The 12252-nt window shown below is 41.8% G+C and overlaps 2 protein-coding genes across 3 annotated transcripts in view; one reads left to right on the forward strand and one right to left on the reverse strand.

The window, feature by feature from the left end:
• ADAM9 (ADAM metallopeptidase domain 9) overlaps positions 1-5500 on the reverse strand; it is a 103163-nt gene extending 97663 nt beyond the window's left edge. For both annotated transcript variants that reach the window (XM_060136455.1, XM_060136454.1), the window contains exon 1: positions 5222-5500. In XM_060136455.1, coding sequence (XP_059992438.1) covers positions 5222-5318 — 97 coding nt within the window. In that variant the 5' untranslated portion in view covers positions 5319-5500. The remainder of the gene's footprint in view (positions 1-5221) is intronic.
• A 306-nt stretch (positions 5501-5806) lies between these two features.
• On the forward strand, positions 5807-12231 carry TM2D2 (TM2 domain containing 2). The gene is made up of 4 exons (XM_060136430.1): positions 5807-6123; positions 6961-7048; positions 8730-8845; positions 9858-12231. Exons 1-4 carry the CDS (start codon positions 5897-5899, stop codon positions 10069-10071), a joined length of 645 nt encoding a protein of 214 aa, XP_059992413.1. The 5' UTR covers positions 5807-5896; the 3' UTR covers positions 10072-12231.
• The last annotated feature ends 21 nt before the right edge of the window (positions 12232-12252 follow it).

Genomic DNA, 12252 nt, shown 5'->3' on the forward strand with positions numbered 1-12252 from the left:
ACGTACAGCCCGTGCTCCACAAGAGAAGCCACCGCAATGAGAAGCCTGCGCACCGCAACGAAGAATAGCTCCCGCTCGCCACAACTAGAGAAAACCCGTGCACAGCAACGAAGACCCAACACAGCCAAAAATAAATAAATAAAATAATAAATAAATGTATTAAAAAATAAGAGTTGAAACATGAAACTTAAAGTGTCTTAAATTTAGTAAAAGAAAGAAAAAGGTGTTAGTTGCACTTCGTTCTTCCTTTAACTCCTTAGATATTTTTACGTACTGTGTTTTGGAGGAAGCCTAAATACATGTTTTGTAATAGCATCTGAGAAACTGAGTCCCCCTAAAAATGAATCCCCTTACTTAGTTTATGATTAATCTCTCTATTCAAAACTTTATCCTCTTTCTTGCCCTCTCTGACCTCAATCCTGTGCTAACTGAACACTAATCAACCAGAGTTAGATGACTGAGATTGCTGTCGTTGATAACATCATTATGTGCCTAAAACTGCTATTGTAGATACTACTATCATTCACGTACAAACTCAGGTTGCTTCTCCGGAGCAAGATGCCCTCATAGACCCCCAGCCATGGACCACCTGGCCAGAGAATGTAAACCAGAGGCATTCTGACTCCCAAAACCAGGATTAAGAAATGTCAGAAGATGATGATTAATCCCAGCATCTTTGTTCTTCCCCTTTAAAAAAAACAAAACAAAACACTTCACTCAAAAAGCCAAGCTGGAGTGGATCTGAGACTTATCTTCCACTCTCTTGCTTGGCGCCCTGCAACATACCCTTACTTTGCTGCAAACACCCGCTGTCAGAGTTTGACTTTCTGTGCCCTGGACACAGAAGCCCTTCCTCGGTTACAACTGTAGACGGATATAAGTTAAAAGAATTCTACCTAATTGCAAAGCAAACAAATGTAAACCCTCAGCCAAGGGCTTTTCTCCTTTCCTTCCCACCTATTGTGTAAACAGAGAACCACCCTTAAGTACTTTCACTATAGAAAATAAACCTGGGTTTCACATACAAGATGAAGAAGATAATTCTGTTGTCTGAGTTATTTCTTGAAGAGAAATTGCAATTAGATCCATAAATTGCTGTATTTTGGGCCATATCTTTCCATTCCATTCACAAGGTCAGTGCCCAGTAAACATATATTATATATTAATAGCTATCTTCAAACATAATTATAATTTCCACTGTTACGTCCTACATTCTGACATTTTGTGCGTTATAATTTGTTTTTACATTTACTCTGTTTTACATTTAAAAAGAAATAGGGCTTTTGCTATTGTTTGTTTGTAAGTGGCCCTTTGGGAAAAACACTCACCATTTATAAGATTTAATGCCCTAAAGAATTTAAATTCCTCTACCAAGGAATTTAAGTTTCTTGAAACCAAGGATGGTACCTTACTCATCCCCTATTTCCTGCACTGGTACAGTAGATATTCAACAAATGTATTGAGTAAATGACCTCTTTTGATCTTTACAGCTATACATACATAGATCTCATAATTGCAAATGATTCTGTACAACCTAAAATAAGCTTTATTTTTTATGATTAGCACCTTTCATATCAATTTTCCACAAATCCTCACGGCCCACAATTTGTCATGTTAATGCAATGCCACATTTCACTGTATGACTCTATCATTGACTGCTTACACTCCCCTCGGAAGCAGCCAATGTGTCAATGGATGTGGAACAGGCTCTCCCAGGGTCTACTTGTATGAGAGTTCTTAGGGGCTACTAAAGGAAGGGGTAGGGGGAACCTTCCAAAAATGAGTTAAGCCATAAAAAAATCTCATTAAAAGGAAAATGTGTCAAAGGGAAAGAAGCATTTCCCATGTATGGGAATGGGTTTTATCCTACAGTATGACAAATGTTTGGCAGTGACATCATTTTTACTTATTATAAGCTGAAATACTCTAATTCTTACGTTAAAATCAACATAAACCGATACGAAAACAACTGCATATTTAATAACTGACCAAAGTATTTATAAGTGAACTTCTCAGGTTCCCTAACTCATTCTTGAAGGGTGTGATTCAAGCAGTACCCGACACATGATCACTTTGGGGAAAACGATTTGAAATAACACTTTCACAAAATGAAAAATAAACTACAATAATATATGAACAAGACTACACAATTCAAAGTGCAATTCAACTTTAATTGGGTTCATGTTGGCCCCATTCAAAGGCAGGGTGGTTGGGAGGTTAGTTACTGAGATACCTAGAGGACCAGATTTACTTATGCGGCAGTCCCATAGTTCTAACACAAAGGTGGCATAACTCCAAGACTCTGCTATATACTAGGCATTAAAGAAAAAAAAGAAATATCATGAGGCTATCTATGTCATATATTTGAGCTTGTGGCTATTCCAAGAAAATGCTTCCGGTTACTTAAAGCTTGCATCTTTGGGGGGATTCTACCACAAACTAGGATTAAAAAAAAATATATATATATATATATATATATACACACACACACACACACACACACACACACACATATAAAGTCAACTTTGGTAAGGTAAAAATTATTTATTTATTTATTTAAATTTGGCCTCGCCACTCAGCTTATAGGATCTTAGTTCCCCCACCAGAGATCGAACCTGCACCCCCGGCCGTGAAAGCACGGAGTCCTAACCACTGGACCACCAAGGAATTCCCGGTAAGGTAAAATTTAAAATGTGTTTGGAAAACTGTCTTGGAACCCAGCAACTTGTTCTGTGCATATTTTAATTATAAATGTTTTATTTTTTTACATAAAAGTGAAACTCAAATTATCTTTATATTTAAAAGACTACATTCTCCTATTCGGCACAAACATACCAAATCCAAATAATTCACAGGCACCTAAAAACAAAATTAGTACAGACCTAAGTTCTTACCATGTAGTTCATCTTATGATTCATCATGAGTAAGCCTTAAATCTCATTTCTTCTAGAATTCTAGTCTTGAAAAACAAAAAAAATTCTAGGTCTGCACATCATAATCACTATCTTAAAAGAAGAAATCAGATGAGGTTTCATACCTGCCTGATTCCCTTTGTTATTGTTCACAATGATACAAAGTTACCTTTGTCAGCCCCAGTTTAAAAAAATATATAACGTTTACTGTGTCAGCTTTTGAGAATTTATACTACATTTCCTCATCGACACAATGTTATAAATGGTAAAAAAAAAAAAAAAAAAAAAATCCTACAAAACCTATTTAACTCCTAATGTAACCGGATGTGTAGGTGGTACTTACTGAGTACGCAAATTCCTCTTTCATTAGCAGAAAAGGTTTCAGTGCTGCTTTAAACATCCTGTATTGCAAAAATTCGGTCAGCTGATTTTGGAAGAACATTCCCGTAGGGAAACATGAGTTGACTCACTGCACACTAGTACAAAAGCCTCTTAACTGCTCTCTCCCAGCCTCCAGTCCCTCCCTCCTATATTCTGTCCTCTACTGTGTAGCCAGTTATATTAACCGCAAATCTAGTTATGCCACAAACCTACTTAAAAACCATCCTGCCCAAAGAACTTCCTCCAGGGTAAAGTCCAAACCCCACCGCACATCACAAGAAGACTCTCCCCAGCTGGTAGCAACCTACCTTGGTTTTTTCCGTGCCTCCCTTTCATGTAGACTGCCTGGTGACATTCTCATCATTCCCTAACTATCCTCATACCTCTCCATACTCTTGCAAAAACCCTTCTGCTTAGAAAGAATTCCTATTCCTTTCCTTGAACATTCACCTATATAGATCAGTTCAAATATCACTTTGTCAATAAAACCTTCCCCTATATCCCTCAGATAGACCCAGCACATTTGGTCACCTTCTGCCCCTCCACAAGCATTGAGCTTGGTGTTTATAGGCGTTTGATAAACGCTGACTAAATTTTGAAAGCATACACATGCTTCAGTGAGGGACTGGCCATAAACTGTTAAAGCTGCTGTTAAAAAACATAAGGATATTCCATCCATCTATATACGGGTATGCAATAAACAGAATCATGGATTACTAAAACTCCAGATGTTTAACCTACTTCCCCTTAAATGTTGGTAAATGTTAACCATATAGAATACCACAGCAAAAACCGTCTCAACCATAAAAGATTTGGTAGCTTCCCATCAATAAAGTTTCAGTATTTAGAGCTTCAAAATTCCTGCCATGGGGCAAATTTACCTAATTGAAAAAGAATAAACCAAACATAAGAAAAAACTTAAATTTAGTCCTGCACTGAAATCTTCACCTTTGAACAACTCTCAAGATAAAGATTTAGTAGAAACCCCCACTCTCCATCATACTCTATGGCTGATAAAGAAAACACAACCGTGCAAACAATAATTTAACACGAGCCAAAATAAAGAAAGAAGGTGTTTCCAGAAAGAAGCTAGTGTGTTGGCGGTTTGTTTCCACTATGTTTGGGTATCTCCAATACAAATACCTTATATATTCAAGGTTAGTTTCACAAGTCAAAAGCGATTTCACATAAATGATCTAATTCTCACTGTAATCCTGTGAGTTAAGCAGAGCTGGGATTATTCGTCCGTATTTGAGATATTACCAACCCAATAAAAAAGAAGATAAAAGACCGTTTGACTATAGAAATGTAGCACTTCGTTTCCAAAAAAGTATTCTTACTACAACAAAATGGCCCAAGAAAAATATAAGAACCCCCCCCATTCCATCGCTAAATTTAGCTCTGTGTACCTAGTGGTGACTCCGCTAATAAAATGAACATCAAAATTTCAAATCATGATAACCTGGAGCAAAAGTTCCATCTCCCGGTCTGCTTCCCAGTGACATTGACTGTACAAGCAAGAGCAAGCTCCATTTCTCAAAGCACTTCTCAAAACCTCCACGCGCACCCAGCCTCCAAGGCTCTCAGCCGAGCCCCCGAGGTCAGGGTCGGACCCAGAGTCGCCCCGAGAGGGTCTGGGGGCCCCAGCCTTGCGCGAGATGGGGGTGGGGCGCGCCGCAAAAGGCTCTGCCCAGCATGAGACCGAGGACGAGGAACCAGACCCGAGAACAGTGCCGAGAAGAATTTGGGGCGCCAGACCCCGAGCCTCGGGTCCGAGCACTGTCCACACACAGCTGAGCGGCTCCGCCTCCGACTCCGGGTTCAGTCCCCAGGCCAGGCCCCTCCACTCCCAGGCACTACAGGGTAACTCCGAGCACCCCAGCCCTAAGAAACGCGAATCCCAAAGGGTCCTGGGAGCGGACACCCACCTGACCGAGCCCCACCGAGGGCTGGGCTCACCAAGCCGAACAAGATCAGCCACAGGAAGCAGAGGGTCCCAGAGGGCGAGCCCGCGCCCGATCCCATCTCGGCCGAGTCCGCAGGTTCCCCTCAACACTCGGTCGCCCCTGCCTCCGCCCGCTCCACCATTTCCCAGCCCTGCCGGGGCCCCAGAGCTGGCAGCGATGCGCGCGCTCGGCACTGACGCAAGTCGGCTCTGGTCCGAGCTCGCTCCCGACGCGGCTCTGGCTACACTGACGTAGAGAGCGATCCGTCCCCGGCGGGAGAACGGACTTTCTATCGGGCCCCTAAGACCCTCACTAGTCTGCCCCGCCCATCACTATCCGTCCCGCCTCCTCCCTCCAAGGCCCGCCTACTTCGGGGGTCGAGGGAGCCCATTGGAGGAAGCAATCGAGGCAAAAGAAGGCGGAGCGTGAGACCCAGAAGCGGAATTGACAGGCACAAGTGAAGCGCAGCCCCGCCTCCTGCGCAGCCTCTTCTTATTAGCTGTCGGGGTCGGGCGGAGCGTCGAGCTGCTCTCCCATTGGCTGTTTGGCGGCGAGGAGCGGGGCTACGCGGAGAGGCCTGACTAGGCAGGGCTTGGGTCGGCGGTGCCGGCCGGGGTTTGAGGTTGAGTCCGGGTCTCCGCCACTGGGCCCGGGAAGATGGTGCTGGGTGGTTGCCCGGTGAGTTACTTACTCCTCTGCGGCCAGGCGGCTTTGCTGATGGGGAATCTCCTGCTGCTGCATTGTGTCTCTCGGAGCCACTCGCACAACACTACCGCCGAGCCCGAGCCCACATCCGCTGGCGCCGCCCACCCGGAGAGCTCCACCGGCTCCGCGAGCTGGGAATATGGCGACCCCCACTCTCCAGTCATCCTTTGCTCTTACCTGTAAGCTACGCAGTCGTCGAGGCGGGTGTAGATGGAGATGGGGCCTGGGACATATGGGTGTTATGCAGGGGAGAGGAAGGGAGGGAGGCAGGCTGCTTTTTTCCCCCAGCCTCTCTCCACCTGAGGACCTGATAAGTCAAAACGCGGGAAGTAAATATCGTGACAGGTTTCTCACTCGTCTCACTCATGCAGGGGAAAACCCTGTGTGTCGATGGCAGATCCTTTGGGATCCCCAAAGAGGAGAACTAGGGAGGAGTGACATCATATAGCCTCCGGAAGAAGTATACGTGTTGTGCCTTCTCTGTCCTGCTCCCTTTAACCTAAGGAGAAACCATCGTAGGTGCTGCTACTGAGTGGGGCACAATTGGAGTAAGTTATTTGTACCTACAAGGCACTTCCTTACAAAAAAAAAAAAAAAGAATATCCTTACTGTTGCAGAGCCAAGTCAAAATTTTTAACCTCTCTTTTAAGTCAAATAAGAAAAGGCGTTTGGGAAATGCAAAGAGGGCTGGGAATCCTTTGGCTTCAATTTTGCCCTCATACCTTGTGGCTGTTTGCCTAGGGAAGAGATGAAGCCATGGCAGAGGTAGAATCCGTGTAGAAATAGGACCAGAAACACGCCCCTGGCACAACCAAAGGGTCATTTGGATGGCTGTTTGACCGGCTGTGCTTCAGCCTAACTGACAGCATTTCTTGTCTTGGGGAAGAGTCAGAATGAAATTAACCCCCAGAAAACTTAAAGAAATTTCTCTTGCCTGTTTTGATTATATACATGTAAACAGCCATTTGCAAAACCTTAATGATGATGACAGTGATGCTCTTACTGGTGATTTACAGACCCGATGAATTTATAGAATGTGAAGACCCAGTGGATCATGTTGGAAATGCAACGGCATCCCAGGAACTTGGTTATGGTTGTCTCAAGGTGGGTTTTTGTTTTGTTTTATGAGCAAACTCTTCCATAGAGAAATAGTACTGGCTAAATGCTGTTACAGAAAAGTATAAGGGGCATTAAGTTACCTTTTTGTAAAATTCATTGGAATGACTATTACTGGAAATTTTCAGCATGGCTAGGGTCAGTGGCTGAACAAGACATTTAGCTTCCTCGGGAAGAAGCAGTCTCTGTGCCAAAACTACCCAGGTGCAAAGACCAACCTGTCTTTGGTTCCTTTGGCCATTGAGATTGACAGATTTGGAACTCAAATATCACCCCTGACAGTCCTTCAAGGTATGTACTTTCCCGAAAGAGCAAAAGAAAGGTTTAGGCAGTTTCTAAAACTGATGATGGATTGAGCAGTATCTTTGTTACACATGCATTTGGAGCGAAGATCCTCTTGCCAGTGACCTTTCTTTTCACCACACAAGCAGTTTCCACTGTGTCCTTAGGAAATAGGTAGGGTCTATCAGTGTATGTCTTTGTAGGAGGTTACAGCGTTCAGGAGAAGCCTTTGATAACAGTGGCCTCTTGGAATGGAAAGAAGCCATTCAGTTCCATTAATAGTATCCCTAAAGCTGGATGCATGCTTCCTAGTCAGTCTCCCCAAAACCAGTGAAGTTCACATACTTCCTCCCCACTGTGGACTCACCATTATGTTATACTATGCTACATAATACAAGTCAAGACAGAGTCAGCTATAAGAGAATTATGGAAAATATTCTTTGTGCTAAATCAGACACAGAGGAATAAACCTGAAAGTAATAAGGCCAAAAAGGCCACACTTACTGCAGTCATGTGTAAAGAAGTATTTTCAATACAATGAGATTTTGTTCTATGGGTAATTACTGATAAAAGTTTGAGTGAGTATTGTATAGAGATCACTTACTTTTACCCATTTTCATTAAACACTGGGTTGATCCTGTCAAGGTTCTCGGACTGTCACTTCCCCCAGAAGTCCTGGAGGACTGTCAACATTCAGGCACCCGTGTCCTGGGGGAGGACCCACCCCTTCCCTTTGAGGAATGTTTCAGCGAAAACAGTAGTGAAGCACTTAATAAGGTGCCAGTGGAGAATGTACAGCTGTGCTTTCTCTGCAAGCATTCAGTTACACAAAGGGTCAGAGGTCCTGTTCTGAAATTTTTTTCTGGAATCTAAACTTATACTATAGATGTATTACAGGCATCTGAAAATCACAGTTTTGTGACCGAAGTAAAGTCCTGAGTCAGCTGATATTCTGAGTTCTTTCCTAATGATGTTCGTTTATAATATGTATAAAACAGACCTCAACTACACATTGACTTTTTAAATACCCATTCCCAAATGTTCAGTAATGTGCTCTTTTTTCCTGTAAATACAGGATAAAGTGTTGTGTCTATTCTAAATGGCATTTAATGAAACTGATTATAAACTTTTCTATTATATTATTAAAGAAGGCAGTCATAAGGAAAGAAAAAAAAGAGTTTATTTAAAACAATGTACATTTGGGATGGACTAATGTAAAATCACTTGAAGCACGTCGCTGCACTCCTTGCTCTTCAGCAGAGCTTTACCTCACCTTTGTTAGAATAATTATTGTCCTGAGTCAGCTTTTACGAATATAAAGATATATTTTGTGTTACTTGCTCTGGTGAGTTTGGTTGGTGGTTTTGTTTTGGTCGTTCTTCCCCAGTTCGGTGGTCAGGCCTACAGTGATGTGGAGCACACCTCCGTACAGTGCCGCGCCCTGGACGGAATCGAATGTGCCAGTCCTAGGACCTTCCTACGAGAGGATAAACCTTGTATAAAGTAAGCGTTACTCTGAATGGAGCAGTTGTTACTTGGATGGTGGTAGAGCTGTTCTGTCATTTCTTGATGTGACTTTTTCTTTTACCATTAAGTGTTAAAGGGGCAGCATGATTACTACTGTGCATCCTCCATGGACACCAACAATGTAGTTATAACAGAGGGGACACTGGACAGGAGACCAGAGGCTGTGAATTCTAAATGTCTCTTGCACCAACCAGCTAAGGACCTTTGGCCACCCAGAGTCTCTGTCCTCTCATCTGAAAAATGAAGGAGTTGGACCAGATGATGTGGCTCCAAAAGTCCTAGGATAGGCATAAATCCTTTGCAAACAGCCTTAGATTTTCAGGAATAAAGATTTTATTATGAAAAGTATGGACGCTTCTCCCTGAAAATCAGGTATTACCTTAAAGAATTAGGGTTATTTCTGTAAACTCCGCTTGAAGGCACAGAATTTACATGTACCATTTGCTAATGGAGAGTCTGACTGTGTTAAGTGATGCTGTTAGAGCATCTGCAATTGATTGTTATCACAGTACATAAGACTGTGTACGGTCTTACGTACAGTACATAAGACCTTACAAAGAAGTCCTGTTGTTAGGTGCCACAAAACAGCAGAAAAGGAATATGGAGATCAGTGTTCATTTAAGGGAAGGTAACACCTCATTAGAGAACTACTTTCAGAACTGCAGCCTCCCTCCGGAAAGGAGCCTGTGTAGGAGGGATGGGGGCCCAGACTCCACACCTACCAGCATACCTGTCTTGCAAATGTGCTTGATAGTTTCTTGTTCAGTCCAGCTCTGTATTGATTCCTAAAGGTCCTCCATACCTTAGCAAGTACTCTTTTGAGGGTCTAGACAAACTAGAGATTTTCCTTTTGGGGGGCGGGATGGGGGGCAGTTAAGAGGTCACAGAGGGACTGCCTCACCATCTTTTCACTTACGTGGAATTCACTAATCGTTAAGTGTTTTCATTTTCACGTGGTAATCATCTTCCTCTTAATCCCTTTGCGTAGGTACACCGGACACTACTTCATAACCACTTTGCTCTACTCCTTCTTCCTGGGGTGTTTTGGAGTAGATCGTTTCTGTCTGGGACACACTGGCACAGCAGTAGGGAAGCTCTTGACACTTGGAGGACTTGGGATTTGGTGGTTTGTTGACCTTATTTTGCTTATTACTGGAGGGCTGATGCCAAGTGACGGCAGCAATTGGTGCACTGTTTACTAGAAAGAGCGGCTACCGTGGCCCAGAGAGGTAAGTCTCCTGAATTCATCTCTACAGGCTCAGAATTCTTCCTTATTATCAGACCTGACCATTGCCTTCCTCTTTGGAGGGAATGGCTTTGGTTAGGAAGGTTTCTTTGGACTGTGGATTTTTCAACCCAAACTTCACCTTGCAGACTAGAAATGACAAGCAAACAGTATTGTAGGTATCAAGTTTGCACCTTTCCTCATATACAAAAAATATAAAGGATAGTGATTAACTTATAAGCTGCAGGAGGGTTTCCATACACTTTATTTCTGTGCGTTGCTGTATAATCAATCCTTTGGAGCAAGTGGACCCAACAGGATAAGCAAAGTGAATATTTTTAGCCTTGTGCCTTTTGTGACCCTGAGTCCTCATGCGGTGGAGATCGGAAGCTGAAGCAATGAAAATCTTCAGAAGTAGAAATGACGATGGATTTTAATTACACTGAAATTCTGACTTTCTGAGTTTAAATTACAGAATAAATGTTGCCAACCTGGAATGCTCGTTTGGGTGTTTTCAGTAGGTAGAATGAAACTCAAAATTATATTTGTTGTGCTTAAAGCTAAGCATTTGAACTGAGCCTGATAATAAACCCTATTGTTTCATCATTATTATGCCTGAGAGGGAATATATCCAGTACAGGAATTTCCTCATTCCAGTTATGTTTTGGATAGCTGAACATGGCTGAGTTCAGCCATCCTCTTGGCAGACTTTTCCTATCAAAAAAGTAGTATTTACCAGTTTAGAGAGCCCATGTTGTAGACTAGTAAAAAAAAAAAAAAAAAAAGATTTCATACAAGTAACTGTAAATCTGTTCTTCATGATTAGGTAAGATAATATGAGGGGCCTCAGGCCCCTGGAAAGAAAAGCAGACTCTTTCTTAAAGGATATTACTACTGAGTGCAGGGTACGGTTAGGATGTGATCTGCGGGGCAAAGAAACTGAACACATTCTGTCAAAATAAGCATGGTACCAAAATCTCTCAGTGTGGGCTATAGCAATCAGTCATAGGGAAAGAGACAGCCAAGGTTTCGAGTTCCCAAATCACTGGGAATAAAAGAAAATGTGCTGAATTACAAGTGGTTTTTAAAACTTAGTTCCCATCCCTTCCAATCTGAGTTGAAAAGAATATAAGGTAAAAATGGGGTTTGTAAGGTAAATCAAAGTAAGAGCCTGGTATTTGGGCAACTTATAAATTCTAGAAACAATCAAGGTAGAACTGCTCAAAGTTTAGTCTCATAATAATTGACATAAAGACCAAGAATCCCAGTTAAAATAACTCTGAATATGCTCTATCATTATGAAGTTTTCCTAAGAGTTTCAGCTTTATTATCTCTGATTAATATGACCACTGTTCTTACGGTATTAAATGGTGGCAATTATGTAAAAGTTAAAACAGATTATTCTATTTTGTCCTGAAAGTTCTGTACCACGTTGACCTTAACCTTCTTTATAACAGTAATAATTGATAGATTCTTATTTATAATCTCTACACTCTAAGGCAGTACATTTTAAATTGTTGTGGGTCATGAAGAAACTGGACCTTCTCCCCAGAAAAATGCACAGAAACATAAAATTTTGCATAGAACTTAAGAGGGTTCAAGGATGCCCCCTTTTAAAAAGAAAAAGAAAAAAAAACTTCTAAGAAAAATCTGGAAAACAAACTAAAATTGAAATCTTACCCCAAATAAGATACTACTTTAAAACCACAAATCCTGCTTCATCTCACAAAAAAAAAAAAAAAAAAAAACTTAAGGATATTCACAAACCCCATCCAAAGCTATTTTCCTTTAAAAATAAAAAATAAACTGTGGCAGCTTTCAGACTCAAAATCATTAATCATTAATGTTTCCAGGAGGAAGAGCTTGGGTAAAGAGGTAAAAGTCTGTAAGTTATTAAATTTTGTATTTTAAAGAAGAAGCCCTTCTCACAGAAAAGGTGATGGGGATCAAAGTTGTTTCTACTGCTAGGTGACAGCCTGAGAATCTTTACCTTCCTCTGTGACGATCCACATTTGTCAGTTTCAGTGTGGCTTCTAGGTGATGCCCATCCTCTGTATTCACAAACCCTGGCCAAATGTGACACAACCTGAAAAACTATTTGAATAAAGGAATATTTTGAGAAATGTGATCTCCTTTATACTCTGGATTCAGTTTTTTT

Source organism: Lagenorhynchus albirostris, chromosome 21, assembly GCF_949774975.1.
Source record: "Lagenorhynchus albirostris chromosome 21, mLagAlb1.1, whole genome shotgun sequence".
Classification (NCBI taxonomy): domain Eukaryota; kingdom Metazoa; phylum Chordata; class Mammalia; order Artiodactyla; family Delphinidae; genus Lagenorhynchus; species Lagenorhynchus albirostris.